The 21878-nt window shown below is 59.9% G+C and overlaps 9 protein-coding genes across 9 annotated transcripts; 5 read left to right on the forward strand and 4 right to left on the reverse strand.

The window, feature by feature from the left end:
• Positions 1-199: 199 nt before the first annotated feature.
• On the reverse strand, positions 200-1111 carry PAN0_029d6199 (uncharacterized protein; the record flags this gene model as incomplete). The annotated part of the gene is made up of 1 exon (XM_014798344.1): positions 200-1111. One exon carries the CDS (start codon positions 1109-1111, stop codon positions 200-202), a length of 912 nt encoding a protein of 303 aa, XP_014653830.1.
• Positions 1112-1818: 707 nt separating this feature from the next.
• On the forward strand, positions 1819-3276 carry PAN0_029c6200 (uncharacterized protein; the record flags this gene model as incomplete). The annotated part of the gene is made up of 3 exons (XM_014798345.1): positions 1819-1847; positions 2319-2610; positions 2863-3276. 3 exons carry the CDS (start codon positions 1819-1821, stop codon positions 3274-3276), a joined length of 735 nt encoding a protein of 244 aa, XP_014653831.1.
• A 126-nt stretch (positions 3277-3402) lies between these two features.
• Positions 3403-4134, forward strand: PAN0_029c6201 (uncharacterized protein; the record flags this gene model as incomplete). Its single annotated transcript, XM_014798346.1, has 1 exon — positions 3403-4134. The coding sequence occupies one exon, from the start codon at positions 3403-3405 to the stop codon at positions 4132-4134; it is 732 nt and encodes a 243-aa protein (XP_014653832.1).
• A 1645-nt stretch (positions 4135-5779) lies between these two features.
• On the forward strand, positions 5780-6592 carry PAN0_029c6202 (uncharacterized protein; the record flags this gene model as incomplete). The annotated part of the gene is made up of 1 exon (XM_014798347.1): positions 5780-6592. One exon carries the CDS (start codon positions 5780-5782, stop codon positions 6590-6592), a length of 813 nt encoding a protein of 270 aa, XP_014653833.1.
• Positions 6593-7025: 433 nt separating this feature from the next.
• Positions 7026-8452, reverse strand: PAN0_029d6203 (VosA; the record flags this gene model as incomplete). Its single annotated transcript, XM_014798348.1, has 4 exons — positions 7026-7497; positions 7588-7725; positions 7818-8184; positions 8302-8452. 4 exons carry the CDS (start codon positions 8450-8452, stop codon positions 7026-7028), a joined length of 1128 nt encoding a protein of 375 aa, XP_014653834.1.
• A 2545-nt stretch (positions 8453-10997) lies between these two features.
• PAN0_029c6204 (uncharacterized protein) lies at positions 10998-12903 on the forward strand (the record flags this gene model as incomplete). Its single annotated transcript, XM_014798349.1, has 4 exons — positions 10998-11068; positions 11173-11396; positions 11785-11893; positions 12405-12903. 4 exons carry the CDS (start codon positions 10998-11000, stop codon positions 12901-12903), a joined length of 903 nt encoding a protein of 300 aa, XP_014653835.1.
• Positions 12904-13565: 662 nt separating this feature from the next.
• Positions 13566-17762, reverse strand: PAN0_029d6205 (cysteine proteinase; the record flags this gene model as incomplete). Its single annotated transcript, XM_014798350.1, has 1 exon — positions 13566-17762. The coding sequence occupies one exon, from the start codon at positions 17760-17762 to the stop codon at positions 13566-13568; it is 4197 nt and encodes a 1398-aa protein (XP_014653836.1).
• Positions 17763-18318: 556 nt separating this feature from the next.
• PAN0_029d6206 (mitochondrial inner membrane protein; Bcs1p) lies at positions 18319-20301 on the reverse strand (the record flags this gene model as incomplete). Its single annotated transcript, XM_014798351.1, has 1 exon — positions 18319-20301. The coding sequence occupies one exon, from the start codon at positions 20299-20301 to the stop codon at positions 18319-18321; it is 1983 nt and encodes a 660-aa protein (XP_014653837.1).
• Positions 20302-20346: 45 nt separating this feature from the next.
• PAN0_029c6207 (cytoplasmic tRNA 2-thiolation protein 1-like) lies at positions 20347-21777 on the forward strand (the record flags this gene model as incomplete). Its single annotated transcript, XM_014798352.1, has 1 exon — positions 20347-21777. One exon carries the CDS (start codon positions 20347-20349, stop codon positions 21775-21777), a length of 1431 nt encoding a protein of 476 aa, XP_014653838.1.
• Between the last annotated feature and the right edge of the window lie 101 nt (positions 21778-21878).

The following is a 21878-nucleotide window of genomic DNA, read 5'->3' on the forward strand; positions in this document are numbered from 1 at the left end:
ACAAGATGCGTCGCACCTGATGCATGAATGACATGGAGAAATGCAGATGAGACGGAGTTCGAGAGTGCAGACGATCGAATGGAGTTCGGCTGGAGCCAGGGTTTGAATGCTGAGGGAACTTTGGCGGGTCTGAAAAAGCGGATGGAGGAGAGATGTCGAGCTCAACATGGTGGTAGAAGGGGATGGAAACAAGGGGAGCTCAGAGGATGTCCATCGAGCTCTCGTCAGCTGCGCTCAGAAGCTGCTCGCGGTACCGCTGTTCCTCCTCGAGGTGCTCATGGGCAGGGTTCGCACCCTCGTTAGCGCTGAACGGCTCATGCATGCTCGCATCGGTTGTTTCCTCGCCATGGTCGGCATCCTCACGATCACCGTCAGTGGGAGCCACTGATCCCTCCACGTGTGCACTGTGGTGCGCGAGTCTGGCAAAGCTCGGGCAGGTGCCAGCAGCGTCCGGCTTCCGAACATCGTCTTCGACTGCTACGAGAAGGTCGTCTTCCTCGCAAGCGCACAGAGATGGTGGAATGGGTGAGCCCTCTCCTCCGGGCTGGTTCTCGCGACCGCAGCCTGCCGGCTTGGCAGCTTCCATTTCCGAGTCGTCGGAAGACTGGCATGAGGGCGTGAGGAGCATGTTGGTGGAGATGTCGTCGCGCTGCACGGCCGTGTTCATTTCGGGCGTGCTGACGGCAACTGCTGACTCTAGGCTCGAATCGAAGAGGATCGACGACTCGAGCTCGTCGTCCGTGTCCATTGCATGCGACATCTCCCGGCGCACCTCACTATCGTCGAGCATGCTTCTCTGCTCGGATGCAGAGATTTGCTGCCGATAACAGAGTTGCGCCCCGTGCGGATCGTGCAGCAGCAGTAAGACCAATCGTGCGTACTCGGACAAAGCGTATGCCTGGGCGATCCCAAGAAGAAGTGAAATGTGCCAACGCGGAGCTGAGTTACGAGCGATGATCACTTTGCTCGTCTCCTGGCGCAGATCCAACGTGTTCGAGCGAGTATCGTAAAAGTGACAAGCAGCCCAGTACAGAAATGCTGCTGACGCTGGTACCAGAAAGGCTACGGTGAACTGGCGCAGACGCCCATGCAAGGCCGCGGGGATGGGCATTTGGAATGGTTCTTTGCCCGTATGGGCTTACAAGGAGCCGCTGAACGGCCGAATCAAGAGGTGCCAAGCGAGCAACTCAGCGCAATGGCAATCGAAGGGGGAGATTGATGTCGACGAGGGGCGACGCCGATCCGGACGATTATGGTCCCGATGCCGTCGAAATTGGTCGGAGCTGGAAGCGAGCCGGTAGAGTGACGGTGGTTTAGCGAACGGATGGCAAGGCAGCGGCGCAGATGTTTGAGACAGCAGCTGGAACGTCGCTATTTGGCTTGCTTGCATCCGAATTTCTCTTTCTTGCATGTCGAATCGAGTTCTATTAATAATTTCGAGCCTTCGGATCCCACCCGTGCCAGCCGCCTGCGCAAATTACGCAGCTGCGGCTGAGTTCCGAGACGAGATGCGGCATGCATGTGCATACTCAGCCAACCGCCCACCTTGTGTCCCAGTCACGCACTCTTGCACTCTTTCATGATGCGGCCAAGAAAGCGGCTGACTGTTTGCGCGCATTCTCAAGAGCCACTCGCCAGGGCCGCCGAGTTGGGAGGGAGCCGCGCATTGCAGCGGCACGGGCGGCACGTGCGCACTGCACCCGAAGAATAACAAGCTGGCCAGGGAGAGCGCAGAAGGGAATCGTCACGACCCATCAGTTGCGCTGCTGGACTGAAGCTTTCTGAGCGCAAGTGTGCCTGAGCTAGAGGATCGCAACAATGACATTGCGCTCGCTTCGGCCTAGCACGTATGTGGAGATCGGACCCTGCGTTCGCGTCGGCCGCGCCGACCTGCCCCAATTCACCCGGACGCGGGCCTGCTTCGCATGGCAAGCGACTACACTGGCGGGCTCACTGATCGCAGCTCATCACGACTCATCGCGGCCCATCACGATGTGCCAAGGACGTCTCGAATCTTAGCCAGGGACGGTCATTGTCGCGCTTGTCGGACTGCTAGACCGGAGACGGAGTCTAGCGACTCTGGCTCGCTTCTAGCGATATTGTCACGAAACCGAGCTCTATCCAGACCAAGCCTAGTTTGAAGGCAACTCCGTTCGGCAGGATTGACTGCCCTGAGACATCGGTGGGGCGCTGCCTGGTGTGGTTCCGGCACAGTCTCTCCGGCCTGCGTACGCAAGGTAGCATCTTCCGCCGCTCCAAGTCACGAAATGAAATGCAGCGCCGTCACATCGGGCTTGGCGCGGGACGGTGAGCTGCAGCGGTCGATCCGACCGACCTGCTCAACAGCACCGACGCGCCTGCCGAGAAATTCCCAGTCCGCACGCGCTGTTCGGGAATGCTCTGTCATCTTTCGATGCAGCTCAACCGAGATCTCGCCGTGGTCCGCCAGCCGCCACTCAGTGCAGCTACGCCACCCCGCCTTTGCATTTTGAGCGACCAGCGTTTGTTCGCATGCATCTGCCTCGCCTGCACCTACAGCCCGAGCTCTTCGCCTGCACCCGCTTGCTCGTGATCTCGTCGGCTCGCGGCGACGGCGAAAGCACCGCAGTGGTCTGAAGAGGCACCGTTCAGTGCGGAGAAGCTCGGGTGCACACGCTGATCTCTCGCGCCCGCCTTGGATCTGTGGCCGATTACGACCAGGCGCCAAATCTGCCTCCGAGCCTTGGGTTGGCTCCAGTCTCCAAACCGCTAAGTTGGCCCTAGCCGATTTGGGGCCCCCAGCCAGGGTTCCTAGCCCAATTGAGCCAATCTCGCTTGTGCACTGGTCCAGCTCTGTCCCGCTTCCGGGGCGAATTTCTGCAGTGGGTTGCCCTCCAACGCTGCCTCTTGCTCGCGTCATTGAAGCAGAATTCGAGGGGCTACCTAGCAGCCAAAGCAGCCGACCGGCTGGCCCGAGTTTCAGGCAACAAGCTAGATGGTCGCGACGAGCAGAGGCCGCGGCCAAACAGGTTCCAGCTGATGTTGGAGAAAAGCCTTCTTTCAAACCCAGGCCTCGAATTCACTGCACGCGGTCTTCTCGCCCCGCATCAGGCGCTGCCGATGGGTCCCGTCGGCCTTGTCTCACCCGCCAAGAATGTAAGCGCTGCTGCTTTCCTGCACGGCAACAAGGATGGACGTCGCAAAGTGCTTCATCAGCCACGGGACGCAGCCGAGCTCGGCTGCGGCTCATCTCGCAGCGCGATCCACAAAAACGAGGCCTCGCTTTCGCCATGCTAAGTTGTAGCCTTGGGAGATCGATCGATATCGTTCCGTTGAACGATATCGAACAAGGCGGAGAAGCCCAGTGGTGTCTTTTATTATAGGACGAGCATCAGGATGAAACTGGCAGGGGACATCTGAGCCATGGGAGGAGCAATCTTGCATAGCGTTCGCGTAAAGTGCGGGCAGGTGGTGAGCCTGCCAGATCTGACCAGTCCCCTCGTTGGGGGCATGCAGACCTCGGAGAACCCAAACATCCGATCCACATGTCTCGAACAGCATGGCGTCAGTCTCGAGCTCCAGTTTGAAAATCAACTTTGCTTCTCCTCCTCCGTCACGATTTCATGCGCAGCTGCGTCGCTCGTCGGATCATGCGATCGAGCCCGAGTGCTGCAAACATCGCCTCGAATCTTAGCTGCTGATGACTGCCGTGCCCCTGGTGGTCTAGCCGATCCGGGGCCGTGCTGGATTGGCTCGTATCCGATGTCTCAGATCGATTCGGCCAGGCTCCCGAATCACTTGTCTGCCTTTGCCGGTGCGCTTGCCCTTCCATGGCTCTTTCCCTCCCATCCATCCGCGTTGACGCTCGAGGCCGCTGGTTCCTGCCGTCGTTGCTTTCGCCAACAGTGCCTTGCACTGTCTCAGATCCAACCTGCATCTGCTGAAGCCGACGAGATTGTACTGACGCCGGCGAAAGCGTTCGGGCTTGGCAGCGCGCATTTGCAGCAGCAACGACCGAGGGCCAGTCGCCAAAACTTGCCTTGGCCACCGTCGCTACCATTCTGCTTCGGCTCCAGCCGAGCATCGCGGCTTGTGTCTCGCACTTCCGAGCGAGCTCAGCAGGATCGCTTCAAGGATCTGTACTCGCCCCTTTAATTCCCGTCCTCTGAGCTATCGCGCAGGGTCGTCCTGCCCTGCCGCCTGCAGGCGTAGTTTCAGCCTAGGTCGCCGAGGTCCCAGTTGCCTCTTTTCGTCCATCTGCCCATCCGTCATCATTGACTCGGTCCGGTCCACGGACACGGAAGATAACCTTTCAGCACGTTGATATCGGCGTGACCAGCCTCACCGATAGCCAACACCCTTGTCCGCCGACACTTCGCATTGAGGGGTCTACTGATTTCGCGACGCTCTCACACGCTTCCATGCGTCTGTGCGAGCATCATCTTTCCGTACCATCAGCATCTCGGCATGTATCTTTACCGTCATTCTAGAAGCGCACCGTCGTCGACCCCACCATCGACAGCTCCGACTAAGACAGCCACGTAAGCCGCCTTGCATCATCAAAACCCACCTGTTTCGCCTTGCTTCATCACTGCAGATACGTTCTAGAACGACAACCCGCATCACCAAAACCATCACGACTCGTCTATTGGCTGAGGCGGTCGCACAAACCAATCTGTAGACCCTGGTCGTGGACTCGGACATACAGGTTCTGGTTGTGCCATCGACCACCCTGCTGATGCCACGCCCATCTTGATCAGCGCAGCACATTTGCGAACCTGTCCCACCGCGCACAGATTGCTTCGCGTTGTGTCCTGCGCAAGGGTCAGCCGGGCCATCTACTTTCCTCTCCTCGGCAGTCCGTCGCCCTCATTGTCAGGCCCTCAACGCCGTCGTTTCCGACAATCATCCGCTATCAAGTCCAATCCATTCTCTGTTGACGACTGTGCCCACCCGGCGTCTCGGACCTGATTAAATCGCCGTGTGCAGGTATCATGCCCGAGACGTTGGCAGCACATTCAATGGAGGCGGCAAAGCACTCCAGAGGTACTCCGCGACCGCAGCACGGTCAAGCTCTTGCAAACAATGGGCCGCGTGATTTGTGGCGTAATCTTGTTTGCTTGCGGCGCGTTCTCATCGATTCTTCGCCCACACTTCTCAGCCAAGGCCGGTTGAATAGACAACGACGGCACCAGTCCCGCCAGCATCAGCTGACGGAGAGTGAGCGGCCCGGGAGCCAAGAAAAGAACCCACCGGCACCATCTTCATCTCGGGCGCAGGAGAGCACGAGTTCAGCCCACTCATCTGGCAGCTATCTCAGCGATAGAAGCACAAAGCGGCGACTTGGCAGCGAGCCTGGCGGTGAAGCTTTGCCAATCAGCAAACGGGCCGAAAAAGTGAACGAAGGGTGAGTCGTGACCGGTCCGATGCCTCGTCTTCCTGTTACGTAGCGTTGCCACGCACATCGCCCGCACTTCATCTTGCCGGAGGAGATGGTCCGCTTGTTCGGTTCGCCGCTTTTCATCTACAGATCCCATCAGAGACGTCTCATAGTTTTTCAGCGGGCCCACCGTGGACCCAACTAGCTGGTAACGCGGGCCGACCTGGCTTTTGGCTCGCTTTCTGCGTGGACCCAAAGCTCGTCGAGGCGGGAGACCTTCTGTTGTCCTGCCCCTCGTAGCCTGTCAAACCTTGATAACCGGGCGGGCTCCAAACCTGAGCGTCCTTGCTCCTCTTTATGGCTCTCCCCTGCATCGCTTGGCCTATTTGCTGACTTTGGCCCTTGCCTTCGTCGCCGACCATGTCATCCTGCAGCTCTTCGCTCACCTACAAGCTCGTCTTGGTCCAGCAACCGACCATTGGATCGGCGTTCGAAGACAATTTGCTGGGGCGGCTTGGCCTTGCACCTCCACTGATCGTGGAGCTCCAGGTGTTTCGAGACGGCAAGATCTCGGATGCTACTGCCGAGCTTCCCTTCCTCATCTGCCAGTGCTCGCTGCTCGACGAACAGGGCAGGGTGGCAGATATGGTCGATCAGAGAGTAGGCTCTGCTTCGCAGCAGAGCCAGGAAGCAACAACCGCACCTGCAGCCGTTTCGGCCGTGCCGAGGCGCGGTCGGAGCGTCCGAAACAAGATCAGCCATCGTGGCGGCTTGGCCGATGGGACGGCGACGCCGCTCTCGCTGGACTCGACGGAAGCATCGACAAGCAGTGCCTCGGAGGATACCCTGACGCCCGGTACGGGAGAACCATCAGCAACGCAGCTGTCGGGACGAGACTCGCCGCAGATTGTCCGCATGCTCTATGGCACACTCGCGGCAGGGCCTCAGCAGTACATTTCGCCGAACGCCGACGAGGAGGAAAAGGCGTACTTCTTCTTTCCCGAGCTCAGCATCCGCACTCCCGGCCGCTTCAAGATCCGATGCACGCTTCTGCGGCTCTCGCTACCCGGCATGGAGGCGGCCGAGGTGGGAAGCCTCGCCTCGGTCGAGACGCAGACGTTCGAGGTGGTCAAACGCACCGACTACTCGGCGCCTTACATCACCGACATCTCGCGCCACTTTGCCCGCCAGGGCGTACCGCTTCTCTTACCTCCCGGTGTCTCTGCCGAGTAGGAAAGGTTGCAGCCGTAGTGCAACATCGTCGCGTACGCCTGTCGTGCTGCGCGTCTTACAACACCCCCGATTCCACACACGCGTTCCGGTTGCGATAATGCCCAAAAGAAAGCCAGTCAAGTGCCTTGATGCTGCGATTCTATTTCCAATGCCAAGTGCTGTCGGATGTGAGACCTCGCGAAACACACTGAGGCTGAGAAAGGGAGCGATCGAGGGCGGTGGGAGCGCCGGGCGAAAAGTGTAGCGATGCTTGGTGACCGTGTCTGTCGAGGGCCCACCGGGATTTTCTTTTTCCTCCCACCCACGACCGCACTCAATTTGCGTAAGTTTGCCGAAACCTAAGAAGGCCGAAACGGAGCCTCATCTCACTCGCAGTCACAGATGAAGTCGTGTCGAGAAACAAAATGTGGATTGCTGCCAGCCTGTGTCAGGCTCAGTCGTTGTCGCGCTCGTCAGAGTCGGCCTGTTCCTGCCTGCGCCGAACGTCGTTGCGCACGGGCACCTGGATGCCTTGCCTTGCCAAGCACTTGGCCAGCTCCGTCGACTCGGTCATGCCGGGAAAGCGACGCGGACTGTAGATAGCGAATGGCTCGGTGAGCGCTTCGGCCAACACCCGCCCGCCGGGACTCGAAGGGTCACCTGGTCCGAGCGCGATGAGCTTGAAGGCGAGGCGGAAGTGGCCTTCCTGTCGGATGCTGAGGTCGGTAAAGACAAAGAAGCACGCACGCGAGCCGTCGAGGTCGCGCGCCACGTTGGCACTCGCCACCAGCCGGCCTTCGAGCATTCGCGTGAATGGGTGGGCGGTGGCATTCGATTCGACCAGCACCGACTCGGCGTGCGTGCCTGTCGCCATACTTTGCTTGCGCAGCGAGACTTGGAGTATCAAGTTCGGGCTGTTTTCAGCACTGTTTGTCGGAGAAGCCGTGAGACGATGAATGCCAGGGCGGGTCAGCAATTGATAGGATGGAGGAGTATGGAGGCTAGTGGGTACTCACTCTTCGTCTTCGGTGCCGTCGCTCTTGAGTATGCGTAGCTGAAGGATTGGAAGCGGGTCCAGAGGGCGCTTGTCCTTGCTTCCCAGTCCGCAGAGGCGACCTTGCTGCGGTTGCTGGCGGATGATGAGCTTGTATGTTCTGTATGTGCACGAGAGGTGGAGACGGCGTGGATGCTCAGCAAGTCTACCCGATCAAAGCCTTGAAAGAAGCAGAGTGTGTACAAATCATACCTTTCCTGGAGGGAATGCTGCGGAAGCCCCGTCAGCATGGGCGGCGGAGCCGAGAGCCCAGTACGCAGATCCTGCAAGGCAGCGATCGTGCTGCTCGATGCCGACGAACTTGCTCGTGGCGTCTGCGACTGTGTGCTTCGAGATGATGGACTGAGCCCCTTGCGTGCTCGGTGAGAAGAGCTGTTCTGTGCCGATTCAGGCGCGAGGTCTCCAGCTGATGTCTCTGCGCGATGCGGAACAGCACCAGATGCTTGTAGCGATGCTGTCGTCAGAGACTCTACTGTCATACTGGGACTCTGATGCGCACGGCCTCGAAGCGAAGGTTGTGTACTGCCAGAGAAAGACATCTCCTTATCGTCGTTGTCGTCTGGACAGCGGCAAGAAGGTCAGGGTCGACGTTTTGAAAGAGGAGAGGACCGGTGGCTCTTTTAGCGACCGGCTCGATGACAACGTCATTGGCGCGACAAGGCGCGGAGAGACTTACCTGGTCTGATCTCTCGATCAGAATGGCGAGTGTGTATGCGCCCTGCAGTGGCTGGCGGAGTAGATCCGGCGGTCATATCGTGTGCAGAAGCGTCGGCTCGAGGATGGCGAGCTTGGGAGCCAGATGATTGGTCTCGCTCTTCCAGCGACATGTTGCGTGGGCTTGTCGGAGCTGAGAAGTCGTCAAGACGTAGTCTGGCAGATCAGTGTCGAGTGTCGAAGCAGCAGGGCTGCAGGTTTAGATAGCGTGATGGCGACTGATGCCTGCTGAATGCATCGCGGTCGGAGAAAAGTTCGGCGAACACTAAAGTGCGCTGGTCGTCTCCACCAACAAGAAGAGGCTTTTTGGCTCGGACTAGCGCGGCGAAGCGGTGCGAACGAATGGAGGAAAGTAGAGAAATGAAAGGGCGGAAGGGTGAGCTGCGAGCGCGGCGAAAGGGAGAGCAAAGTGCCGTTCACTTCATGCGGTCAACAGGGGCTGAGAGCGAGAGGACACAGCATGCCGGCGTCCGAAGCAGAGGAGAGTGACTCAGTGAACCCTCTGGAGATGAAGAGCGGGTGCGAGCGGTCAAGAGGAGAAAGTGAAGACGATCCTTGGAAGCAAGCAAGAAGAGAAGAGAGAGAATGGAAGGAAGTTGTGTTTCGGCGGAATTGGGCTCGGAACGCGAGGGCCAGCATGAGAGTCGCATGTTTAGAGATGCAGGTAGGCTGCATCTGGGCGACACGAGGAAGGAAGCGGCTACGTCCGTCCGAGCGACGCCGCCGCCCTCTCAAGGATGATTGGTCACGGAGCTTCTGCGAACCAAGGCAGCGGTTTGACAACTCGGACATGTGCGAGCGGGGTCTCATGCGGCCTGGACCCATCCCGCCAGGGCTTGGCTCGAATTCACGTCGGCGGCCACGTACCGTTCGGGCAGAGGATCACGGCAGCACGAGGCAACAGCGCCGCAGCTCTTCGCGAACTCTACATGCGAGACAGCGCATAGTGTCGGAAGACCGAAGGTACGCGGGTGTAGGCTGGGAAAATGCGCACAGCCTCTCCCGAGAGGACTGGCCGAATGCATTCTCTGCAAACTCTGCGGCGGTTGCAGTCTTTGAGCATGAGCAGAATGCGACCGGAGAAGCAAGGCGATCTTTGGCGCAGATTGTCGGCCGCGATGCAAACCGGCTAGTTACCAAGCGTGCTCTGGTCTTCCTCATGGGATGCTGGCCGATCGAAGCTGGATCTAGACCTTGTAGGACGAGAAAGCAGCCAGAGCGGACGGGGAAAGGCTGAGACCTATGCGTAGCCAGGGGCGGCTGCCATGGATCAGCCTCGTGCTTGGACACACGAAGCTGCCTCAGGATGGCGCGACTAGACGCCAAGACGACGCGTCGAAGCGGGCCGGTGCACCGGCCAAAGCAATGCCACGAAGTGCTTTGCGGCTGAGTCAACCTTGCGGATGACAAAGCAAGGAATCCTCTCACTCTCATCACGACCGAGCTCGAGACCTCTGCTGCGTTGGGGACGACGATCCATCTGAGTGTCGACCGGAACCGCGCCGAACGAGAAAGGAAAAAGGAAGCACAATGTCTACTCACCCGAGAGGAAAAGGGCACGATCGTGGCTCGTCGTTGTGTGCGTGTGAGAGAGGGAACGGAGCGGATGTAGTGCCAGCCTCTGCGGTCTCGAGGGGCAGGCGATCAGGGTCTGCTCCACAGCGTGAGCGGAGCGGTGGGGCTTTCACCCTCTTTCGATCTTTCGATCCGATGCGAAATCGAAAGACGGCAAAGCAGCGGGAAGCTGAAGAGGAGCAGAGAGGGATGTGCAAGCAGGTCAGTCGCTTTTCCGCGTGGTTTGTGTGCCACAACGACAGAAGATGGAGTGAGAAATAGAAGGTTCAGGGTGCAATTGGGTGCGCAGGTGCATGCATGCAGTCGCAAGGTTCGAGGCCGAAATTTGCCCTCGAGCCTCAACTGGACCTCAATGAAGGCCGTCCCGAGATGATCATCATCCGCTTGGCGGTGGCACGCGACATGCAGCAGAGTCGCCTGCCTTGGCTCTTGCTCACTCGGCAAGAAAGTCGATTCCCACGTCATGCCAGATGAGGCGAGAGAGTCGAGTCTAGGCCAACCGAGGCCCGCAGAAGTGGCAGCTAGTGAAGAGGCGCTGATAGCTCGGAAGAGCCGAGTGCGGCAATGCAAAACGATGAAGCATCCGAGGCAAAGGCACCGACGAGGGCAAAGGCCAGCGGTAGACAGCGACAGCAGATCCGACGACTCGTAGCGAGTCAGCTTTCCAAAGGCACGAAAGCCTGGAAGCGCAAGACTCAGGGTAACTCGAGGCCGACGTACCTTGAACGCGGTCAAGCGCAGCAGGAGACGCAAAATCACGGGAAAGGGGGAGCAGCAGCAGTGGATGCAGGAGGGTGGAGGCAACGCGCACCGGCATCAACAGGAAGGAGCAAGGGCTACTGAAAAGGGAATCCCGAGAGGCCAAGCTAGACGACCCTCCAAGACGTGCAGATGAGTGCAGATGAGAGAGCCGCATCGGCCAAGCCGATGCTTCGGAGCAGCAGGGCGCGAAACGTGATTGCAGCGGAGAGAAGCGAGAGCCTCGACGCGATTAGCTGCTGCAGTCGAAATGGCCCGGGTGTGCCACTCGAAGTCTCGTGAAAAAACAGCGGTGCCGACCAACTCTGACGATGGCAGATCTGCATGGATCTGGAGGGCCGAGGCGTCGGCTGTGCCGAGATGCACGAGCTCGCGTCTTCGGACCGTGTCATTTGGTGTGTGCGCGAGAGTTTGGCGGACTTGAACCGAGAGTTTTGCGCAAGCATGCATCCGGCAATGACCCCAGGCTCTCTCGCCGATCCTCACCAAACGGGAACAGGGCGACTACAGTACAGTACAGTACCAGCCACTTTGGCGGTACTTACCTTGCAAAAGGGAAAGAGGCTCCCGTCGTTTGTTTGGAAGGAAGTGAAGAGAATGCAGACGATTGGGGCGCCGCTCAAGTGGGACTCGGCCAGGTCCGAAGATTGGCCGCAGCGGGCAACAGCATCCTTGGACACTCTTCAGACCGGGCGGAGTCTCGAGTCTGGCTGGTGGATTGCGGTTCTTGTCGACGGCGTGGCCAGATGGAGATGAGGACGCGGCTTGGCATCCAAGCTGCGATCGACGGGCGGGGGAGGCAAGGTTTTGAATGCAAAGAAAGATTCAATGTCGGCGTGCACAATGGGCCGATGAAGCGGCAAATGAGAAGCCAGAGGATGCGGCGGGTCCCAACGTTGGTGATGGCGAGGCAAACGACGAGTCGCCGCTGGCGCTGCTCGCAGCTCGCTGCCGAAAGCCGACAAGGTTTGACCGTCTAGATCCGCGAACCGCGCCTCCGTGCCGGTTTAATTTCATGCTTTGCCCTCCCTCCGCTCCAATCACAAATACGGCAGCCGCCCCTTGACTGCACGCTGCGCTCCGCCCGGGCTGTTTTGCTCGCTCACTACAGTAGCTCGCTCGTCATCCGCTGTCCAGCGGATCGCGAACCTCGGGCCCGCCATCGCATCCAGTCCGGTCATCGCTTCCTCGCAGGCGCCTCTACGAAGTGGGCTGGCGTTGTGAGCGGATGCAGTGGGCGTTGACCAACAGCATCAATGAGCTAGCGGTACCGCCCACCAACCGCCTCCCACTCAACGGTACCGTCTGCACGCGAGCTGCACCTGACCCGCCAACTCAACCTTGGCGTCTCGGGTCTTCATCCAAACCTTAAAAAATTCAAATGCAAAGCGGTGTCGACGAGCTCGTCCGTCTGTAGCAGACGGTGATCCCCACCAGGCCGCTGCAGCAACGCGGCTCTGTTCGCACGGCGCAGCAGATCGAGTCAAATGTCCAGCGCCAGTTGCCCTCCGCTGTGCAGCAGGTCCCAGCCAAGAGAGAGAAGAGAGAGAGGCGCGCGGCGACACGCGTAGCTGCGTTTTCGTCGGCTCGCCCGTGCATGCGCCCCAACCTGACGGAATTTTCGCCCTCTTGTTGATGCCTCGCCTTTGCTGAGCAAGACCCTCGTTTTTCCAATTTGACACGCTGACGTGAGGTGCCATGCTTGCTCATCCTTGCATGACCGCCGCACAGCCGAGCTCCAACAGAGCCTCTCGCCGAGATGCCCGCACCCGCCGTCGCCGCGAAATTGACCACTCTGCAGGCCGCGTCGGTTGCCAAACCGATCTTCACCGACGTCCCGTGTTGGGGCTTGAACCAGCGGAGTTTCGGGCTTCGCTGCCCTTCCCCCCCTCCCTCTTTTCCGCTCCCCTCCTCCGAGCTCTTCCAGCTTCAGCCAGCATCAGCCGGCACTCGTCCAAGGCCGGGCAGCGTTAGCCAGAGTCAGCATCGGGCCAAGCTTGTGCCGCACCTCGACTGCGTACGGGTCGATCTCGTTGACCGTCAGCACGTCTTACGACCTCGAACAAAGACGAGCATTCGGCTTCTTGGCCATTCCAACGGAACGTGTCTACTTTTCTGTTCGGTTTTGGCACCAGCTGCGAGCGCGATTCGTCCTGCATTTCAACTCAGACTCCGCAGAGCCGGTGGCCGTGGCGTACAGAGCAGCGCTGTGCAGGGTCCAAGGGCATAAATCCGATGGAATCTTTGAGTGAGCGGTCAGAGACACCGGATGTGAGGGTGTTTTCAACTTGAGCCCGTGATAGTTGCTCGTCCAGCAGCCGCGGAAAAAGCGCCACTCGTCATCAGGCCTTGTCCATCGGGAACGCAGCCGAGCCCAGCTTTGCAAACGCCGGCATTCAAGTCAAGACCAAGGGCGGCTCAAAGCGGCCTCGCTTAGCTTTGGCGAAGGTGCCGAAGCCAGCTGACCATGTGGGGTCCTCCCCGGCGTTCAAGCGTTGTCGATTTCTTCGAGTCCGCCCGTCTTGGCGTCTCACAAACCTTCGGAGCAAACAGCGTCGCCTTCGCAGCGCTCACCTCTGCTCCAAATCATTACCTACTCCATCTGATGCCGGCTGCGACATATTGGCTCCGTTCGTTCCGCCCTCGCTCACAGGTTCAACATGCCTCGGTGGCTCATGACAGTGCGAAGACAAAAGCCGATCGGGTACGGTGGAGTGTAAGCTGGCAGTCTGTTCTCTTCCCGACTCAATCATCCGCTGACGCAACTCAAAAGGCTTGAACCAGCACTCAATCACGCCAAACGTGCACAGTGAACGTCCATGAGTTTTGATTCCATCGCCCTGTCTATGCGAAATCTGAGAGCCAGAGCGGATCCGCGCCGTCGTCGTATGCTCACGGAGAGTCCAGATCGCGGTCGCTATCGGGACTAGAAGCGCGACTGGAGGATGGGGGCGAGTTGCCGGTGCTCGACCAGCCAGACGCAGGCTCTACCGCATCAACACCCGCGCCGCTTCGCAGGTTCAGCGACCATTCAGGTGCTTCGTCACTCGACGAGTCGCTCGAGTCGTCATCGTCGGCCGGAGTGAGCTGGTTCTGCAGCCCCGACGTGCTAGCCTCGGCGCTCTGCGATGCACTCGACGCCTTGGACTTGGCGGCCTCCTGGAATTTTTGCCTCGACTTGCCACCGATCGGCCTCGTCGTCCGCCGGCGATAGAAGAGCAGATACGCCGAAGCGCTCTTAACACTCTCGGGGTTCGCCACCGGCCGTACGCTCGAGTCGTCGAATTCGTACCACTTGCCATCTGCCGGGCTCTTTGCGAACGCCGTGTAGTGCCCGCCGCCAAGCCCGCCAAAGTGGTTGTCCACCGCGTACAGGTCGTAGATCGGCTTGTCCACCGCCACCGCATCGTCGTTGTCTTCGAGCGGACGCAGGATGCCCGAGCCCAGCATGCTCTCCGAAAGCTCCTCGCCGCTCTGCACGGCCTCCTCCTGCACGCGCCGCAGCGCCTGCGTGCCCTCGACCCGATCCGTCAGATCCAGTCCCTCGAGCGGGAAGTCGACGAGCATGTTGAGCTTGTCGCGCGAGTGGCGCCCCGCGCTGAAGCGCTTCAGATGCACCACCAGGATGTCCGGTGCTTTCCAAAGGTCAAACTTCTTGGTCGCCTGTCGGAACTCCTTGCACGATGGGCAGTACCACGGATCGTCCTCTCCGAGCTGCTCCTCCCTGGTGAATTCGTCCATGCAGTCCTCGATCGACAGCGACTTGGGGCGCGAGGGGCCAGCCGCGTCGCGCTCGCGGATGGCCTCGTCGACCACTTGCTCGTAGTCTCCCCACAGCTGGCCGGAATCGGATTCGACCAGCAGGTCGCGTTCGCAGAAGGCGGACGACCATGTGCACACGATCGCGCCGCCAGTGTAGACCAGCGGAATCGCCTTGGACGCTTTGGGTGCGGCCTGAGACTCGTCATCGCCCTCGTCCATGTCCTCCTCGTCCGCGTCGATTGGTGTTGCGAGAGCACGCTTGGCGAGGCGCGCCTGTCGTTCCGTGATCTCCTCCGAGAGGTGATCTGCGCCGCTTTCGCTGCCCTTGGGAAGACCTTGACCGGCTTCGGCGACGCTGAAACGGATGCGAAGCGACGGCTCGGACTGCACGAGAGCTTTGCTGGCGGCCAGCGAAACGTCGGTGCTTGATGCACTGGCGTCGGACACCACAACAGCATTCCCATCTTCGTGAATCTCGGTGACCGCATCTGGGCCGACCGGTTGGCTCGGTGGTACGACCTCGACGTTGGCCTCGTTTGCGGCATCGTCGTCGACCATTTCCCAGTCCGAGATTTGGGCCTGAGCGGATGTCTCGGCTGTCGCAAGGCGTGCGACATCTTCGGTTTGCTCTTCAACCACATTCCGATACGCGTCCTGATCGCGCGCGAAGCGAGAGAAGCCGTCGGTGACGAGCTTGCGCACGGCGTTGAGATCGTTGATGTCCTGCTTTGGCACAGCGATGAAGAAGGGGATGCCTACCGGCTCGCCACGAGTGCGGCGGCTGACAAAGGCCTGGCTCGACGAGGCCGAGGCAATCTTTTGGGCATAGTTGGCAAAGACGGGCACGATGGCATGGTCTGCCTCGGGAATGTCGAGCGCCTCCTCGGCGTCCTCCACGGAGCGATGGTAGCGGTAGTGGCGCTGCTTGGACAAGCGCGGCGCGGCAGGCACCTCCCAGAAGTAGACAAAGTCGCCGTCCTTGATGTCGACGAGCGGCTCGTAATCGTCGATCCACTTGTAGATGCGGTGGTGCCAGACCTCGCCACAGATCAGCTGGCGCGTCTCGACGCCAAACTGCGCGGCCACCTTCTGGCGAAGCTTGCTGACGGTGCTGCCGGCTGGAAGCTGGACGTGAAACTTTTGCAAGGGCTTGGTGGGCTCGAGCGGCACAAAGTAGACCTGTGCGCGCCAGACCTTCTTGTTGGGGATGGGCAGCGTGAGGTACATGAATGGATCAAACTTGATCGAGATCTTGCTGCACTCGGGACACACGAGTGTGCTGCGGTACTGGCCCTGGAAGAGATCGACGATGACCGAGTCGTTGCGTGCCTTGTAGATGTCCCACTGACGCTTTGCAAAGGCGACGAGCGCCTTTTCGTCGCCGCCGTCCCAGTCGGGCGCCTCGATGTAGGGCTTCTTGAGAATGCGGTTGAGATCCTCGTGGAGGCCGTCGAGCAAGAAGGCAAGCAGCTCCTGGCTATCGTGCTGTGCGTAGCCGCTGAACTGGGGAGCGAATCGCGAGAGGGCGAACTTGAACTCGCGCGGCCAGAACGAGCCGCCCTGGCCGTTCCAGATGTTGGAGATGAGGTTTCCGAAGGCTTCTGCGATGGCGCCGCCCATGCCGAGCGGGTTGTCGGTGTTGAGCTCGTCGCGATACGCGCCCGAGACAAAGTACTGCTGCAGCTCGTACGTGTTGCTCAGGCACTGCAGCGCACTGTTCATGAAACACGTGTTGCCGAGGTTGTTGAGGCCGCGCAATCCGCGCGACCTACCCATGGTGCGGTCGGTCGCTGTTTGCGAACGCGTGACTCTGCCAAGAGCATCGCCCGCGGAGCCAGCAGCGGTGATGCTGGTGGTGCTCGCGCTGGGCTGTTGCAGGTTGCTGAAAAAGTCGCCGCTCTGCTGTGCAAAGATGCCTTTGACCGAGGGCGCCTCCTCGGCGGCTCCTTCTGATTGCCATCTTCCGGACTTGCGCGTCTCGACGACCAAGTTGACCTCGATCTCGTCGATGCCGATCGACTTGAGCGTGACGTCGGAGCGGTAGGTGTCGGGCTTGTCTTCGTTGGCATCGATGAGGTCGACGCCGTCGAGCTCGACCCGAGCGATGGTCACCCGACCCGATTGCAGCTCGCTGTCTTCGGGCTCGGGGAAGTGGTAGAAGCGCAGATCGACATCGGCAACGTCGCCGAGGTCGAAGGTGGTCTTGGCCTTGGCCTTGAGCTCGGACAGCTCGGTGCTGACGGACAAGCTGAACAAGGGCGCGCGGGTGACGTCGTCTTTGGTGTCGTCCTGGACCACGCGGAGCAGTCGGATGATGGGTGGGTAGAACTCGACACTCTCCTGGCCGGGACTGAGACCTTCGATGGCGTTTCTGGCAAAGACGGGACCAGTGCAGCCGTACCAAGCGACGAGGAGCTTCCAACCTTGCTCGGGAAGCATCTCGTAGTCGATGTGTTCGTTGATGTGCTGTCGCAGCTGTGCGAATCCGGTTGGCGCCTCGGAGTCCAAGAGGTCGGCGTTGTCGATGGGGCCGACGGGAGGATCTGCCTTCTCTGATGGATCCGCGTCGCGATGCTCCGAACAAGCGGCATCCCAGCGACGGTACCACGCTCGGCTGACGATATACCAGGTGTCGCCGGCGTGCAAGGGGAGGTTCCTCATGGGTGAAACGATGCTGAGCTGCTGTTGGCCTGTGGGTCTTGGCTCGTTGCTAGGCGCCAAGGACGAGGGAGGCAGAGGCACCGCCTCCTGGTACGAGGGCGGCTCTTCGTCGTAGCTGAGATCGGCGGACATGGCGGCGACCGAGGCGGGTGCGGCGACAGCGCCGTCGTCGAGACTGAGGGACTGCTCGGTCATGAGACCCTCAACGTTGGGGTCGAGTGATGCCATGACGATGCCGCTTCCGAAAGGGCGTGCTGAATGGAGCAGTTCGGCTGACGAGACGCTCTGGCGGAGCGGTGTAGGCTGCACGGACGACGCGTGTTCGGTGAGGTCGAGATCGCCCAAGTCGCTAGCGGAACGGGAGTAAGCGGACCTGTTGTCGTTCTCGACGTCGCTGCTGTTGTCGTCGATGATGGGGCTGGCGGTGCGCGCTCGCTTGTATGCGCTCGACCTGCGGTGATCCGTGGCTGAGAGGGCTGTGGGGAAACGCGGGCTAGGTTTGTGCTCTGGGCTGGCGTGCCGCGAGGGTGGTGGACGGCGCGCCGAGGAGGAGCTAGAGTGTTGTGATGATGAAGGGTCTGCGTCGATGGGTGGGGTGATTTGCGTGGTGGAATCGGGTGCTGGCTGGTGGGATGCGGTGTTGTCGAAGCTGGAATTGGAACGCATCGGCCCGAGGATGCTGCAAAGGCGAGAGATAGGAGATGAGCTGCCCGTTTGGCTGCACTTGTGGGTCAGCGCAGCATGGACTGGAAGGTGTCAAGTCGAGTGTGATGACAGTGCGGCGGGGCGAGGACCGCCAGGATGAATGCAGAGCCAGACGGAAGAGGGAGGGTGTGGAGGCCGAGATGAAGGAAGCGCTCGAACCAAAACGTGCGTAGCGAGCGGAGAGCGTTCAAACGGCTCATCGTCGGTTCTCTGGTTGGGCCGCGTCGGTCTGTGCTTTCTGGCTGCTCCTCGAAAAAGGGCAGAAAAATTCCTCTCTCGGTTTGATTTCGGTTGCGGAGAGAAAAAGCTCACAGGCCGACGTGACGCGGCTAAACGGATGTCACACGCTTGACTTCTTCATTCGGCCAGCTCAGTAGTCACTCGAGCGAAAGAACAGCCGTGCATTGGCTCGTCACACTCTTTGTGCCTGCAGCATCGGACAGGAACGGAGTGTCTGCCATGTAATCACGTGCAGTGTATGTGATTCGAGTGCAGATTTGGGACAAAGGACAGTGAATTACGGCCCAGCAGGGGTGCGTCGCCAAGCATTCTCGCCCACAAAGGCTTTTGCAGCTGCCTGCGGGTCGTCGGGGAAGCGGATAAAGAGGCCCTGCAGTTCTGCCATGCTCACTCCCCCTGATGCTGCCGGTGCTGGGCGCAGAGCGCGTTGCAGATCCGTCGTCGAAGAGGCGCCCGTCGCATCCGGGCTCGATTGGCTCGCTGGCTGCGCGGAAGCAGCCAAGGGCCTACCATCGGGTCCCAGTCCCAGAGCTGCTCTTCGCTGCTGTGCTTCTGCCGCGACAATTCGGCCGAGTTCGTTGGCGAGCTGGCTCAGTTGGGCATCGGTCTGCTCGACAGCCTCGCGAAGACCAGCCACAGCTTCGAGACTCTTGTAGGCGATCTCGGTGGATGCATGATCGGTCGCCTCGGCAGCCTGCGTGATGAGCGGCTTGGCAGCCTCGATGGCCGCGTGAGGCAGCTCGAGGCGCTTGAGCGCCATCTCTCGCATGGTGGTGCGGTAGAATCGCATCATGAGCTCCACCACCTGCTCTTCCTCGGCATCGCCCAGCTCGGCAATCATGTCCACGCGTCCCGGTCGAATGAGCGCCGGATCGAGCTGCTCGATGTGGTTCGTCGTCATGAAGATGATGCGGCTCTCGCCGCTCGCAACGCCGTCCAGAGCGTTCAGCAGACCCGAAAACGTCACCGACGCTTGGTAGCCATCCTCTGCCGCCTGCTGCCGACCCAAGAACGCAGCATCCACGTCTTCGAGCAGCAGGATCGAGCGGTCCGGCGCGTTGGAAAGCAGGTGGTTCAACTTGTCGTCCGTCAGTCCTCGTTCCGAAAGGTTGAGCAGGCAGATGTTGAAGTCCAGATGCCCTGCCAGCGCAGTGATGAACGATGACTTGCCACTTCCAGGAGCACCGTGCAGCAAGTAGCCCCTTCGGTACGGAATACCACGCTCAGCGTACCAGCGGTCGCGCTCGAGGAATCTCTTGACGTCGCCTACGATCGCCTCCTTCTTTCCTCGGCCCAGCACCACGCTGCCCAGCTCCCTCGTGCGCCTTGGCTGGCCGAACGGCCGCCATTCTGGACCCCAGCTCGTGTAGATCACCGTCTTGCCCTCTGTAGATGCCAGTGCCAATTGCCGTGCCTCGTCCAGCATCTGCGGAAACAAATGGGCGTAAGCAAAGAGCGTCGTAAGCGTCACCGTCTCCCACGGGGCGCCCGTCGTGAGATCGACCATCTTGCCGTCGCGTTCGCGCGTCAGTCGCATCCACACACCGCGGTATCGGAACCAATGGGTGCCCGGACCTGGGACGAGCGAAAAGCTCGCCTTGCCCCGTTCTTCATCGTTGGACTTCGATGCTGACGCATGGGGCGTATAGTTGGTCTCCACCGAGAGCTCGTGGCTGAGGATGCGCACGGGCGAGACCAGAGAGCCGCTCGATGCGATCATCAGCGGATTGTCCACGCCGCCTTTCAAGCTCGAACCATGCCTTTGCTCGCCAGATCGATCGCGCAGTCCGAGAAAGTCGACGAGCCCTTCCTTCTTGGGCTTGCCAAGCAGTCCGCGCTCGCGCATCGACTGTGCCCGTGATTGCGCCGCCATCCAGTGCAGGAACCACGGATGCGCTCGATCTTTGGATGGAATCTCGAGTGATATGAGCAGTCGCCTCTGTGCTGTCGATGCTGCCACCTTGACGCCTCTGCGAAGCACGGCGACTGCACCACCAAACACCATCAATCCCAGTCCTCCTGAAAAGATCGGATTGTCGGCAATCATGCTGGATATCAACGAGTTCGAGCTAGAACTCGAGATTGAACCGCTTGCCATGCTTGTGCTTGCGACGGGTCCCTGAAGTTCGACGTTCCCACTGGCAGAAGTTGACCCTTCGCTGCCGGTAGGCTTGTAGGACGAGGAGGATGCATCTTGCGTCGACTGCGAGCGCAGCGCATCGTCATCTTTGAATGTCGATGCAGGCTCGTTCTTCTTCATGGTCCGAAAGTTGAACATGCCGTCGGATATCTACGGGCCTAAAGCATGACGGAAGTGCTGGCCATATCTCGACAAAGCGGATGGCGAGGAACCTTCTTGCCCACAACCTTTTTGGCTCGGGATTCGGTGGTGGAGGCGACTTCCAAAAAGCCGAAAAGTCGGCTCGGGGCCAAATTTTCGCGGGAGTCGGACAACAATTCAGGGCCTCTGCAAGATTCGCCACTCTTCCTTCCCACCACGACCTCCCTCACACGACACTGGGCACGGCAACCGTACGTCAAGATGGCGCCCAAGCTGTGCGTAATCTGCGATAAGGAACGCGCCGTTCTGCGGCGGCCAAAGACGGCGCAGCAGATCTGCAAGGAATGCTTCTTCTACGTCTTTGAGACCGAGGTGCACCACACCATTGTCTCGAACAATCTCTTCCAGCGCGGCGACCGCGTGGCCATCGGCGCATCGGGCGGCAAAGACTCGACGGTGCTGGCGCACTGCATGAAGGTGCTCAACGAGCGCTACGACTACGGTCTCGACCTCTTCCTGCTCAGCATCGACGAGGGCATCACCGGCTATCGCGATGACTCGCTCGAGACGGTCAAGCGCAACCAGCAGCAGTACCAGCTGCCGCTCAAGGTGCTCGGTTATGGCGAGCTGTATGGCTGGACTATGGACGATATCGTCAAGAGCGTCGGGCGCAAGAACAACTGCACCTTCTGCGGTGTCTTCCGCCGACAGGCTCTCGACCGTGGTGCAGCGGCGCTTGGGGTCGACCACATTGTGACGGGCCACAATGCCGACGACGTCGCCGAGACCGTGCTGATGAACGTTCTGCGTGGCGACATTGCACGTCTGGAGCGATGCACCGAGATTGTCACCAAGGGTCCTGACGGCAGCGAAGACCCCGAACACGATGGTTGCGGTGCCAGTGGGTCCAATGGCATCGGTGTTGGAGGCAGCGGGATCCGACGAAGCAAGCCGTTCATGTATGCCTACGAAAAGGAGATTGTCATGTACGCCTACTTTAAGAAGCTCGACTACTTTTCCACCGAGTGCATCTACTCGCCCAACGCGTACCGCGGCTATGCACGCACGTTCCTCAAGGACCTCGAAGCCATTCGGCCCTCGACGATTGTCGACATTATCCAGTCCGGGCAGAATCTCAAGATCTCGAGCGTGGTCAAGCAGAGCCGCAAGACGGAGCTGCAGAACTGCGTGCGCTGCGGCTACATCTCGAGTAACACCGTGTGCAAGGCGTGCATCCTGCTCGAGGGGCTCGAAAAGGGCACGCCCCAGCTGGGCATCGGTAGCGAAAAGTCGAGAAAGATCAAAGACATTCGCAACGATAATGCGACCAAGGCGCAAGAGGAGGTGGGTCGAGAGAGGAGGATTCCACAGTGGACAGGCGTCGCACGCAATGCTCCACCCATCAGCTCCCTTCCCTTCGTCCCACCACAACGCAAAGCGGATCTTTCATTTTGATGTGACACACACACACACGCAGCACTTGTATTTGTATCGTCATGCCTCCCCGTGGGTGGGCTTCATATAAGATTTTCACGAATCATCGTTGGAACGTCTGG

This window comes from Moesziomyces antarcticus (genome assembly GCF_000747765.1).
Source record: "Moesziomyces antarcticus DNA, scaffold: scaffold_v10029, strain JCM 10317, whole genome shotgun sequence".
In the NCBI taxonomy this organism is placed as follows: domain Eukaryota; kingdom Fungi; phylum Basidiomycota; class Ustilaginomycetes; order Ustilaginales; family Ustilaginaceae; genus Moesziomyces; species Moesziomyces antarcticus.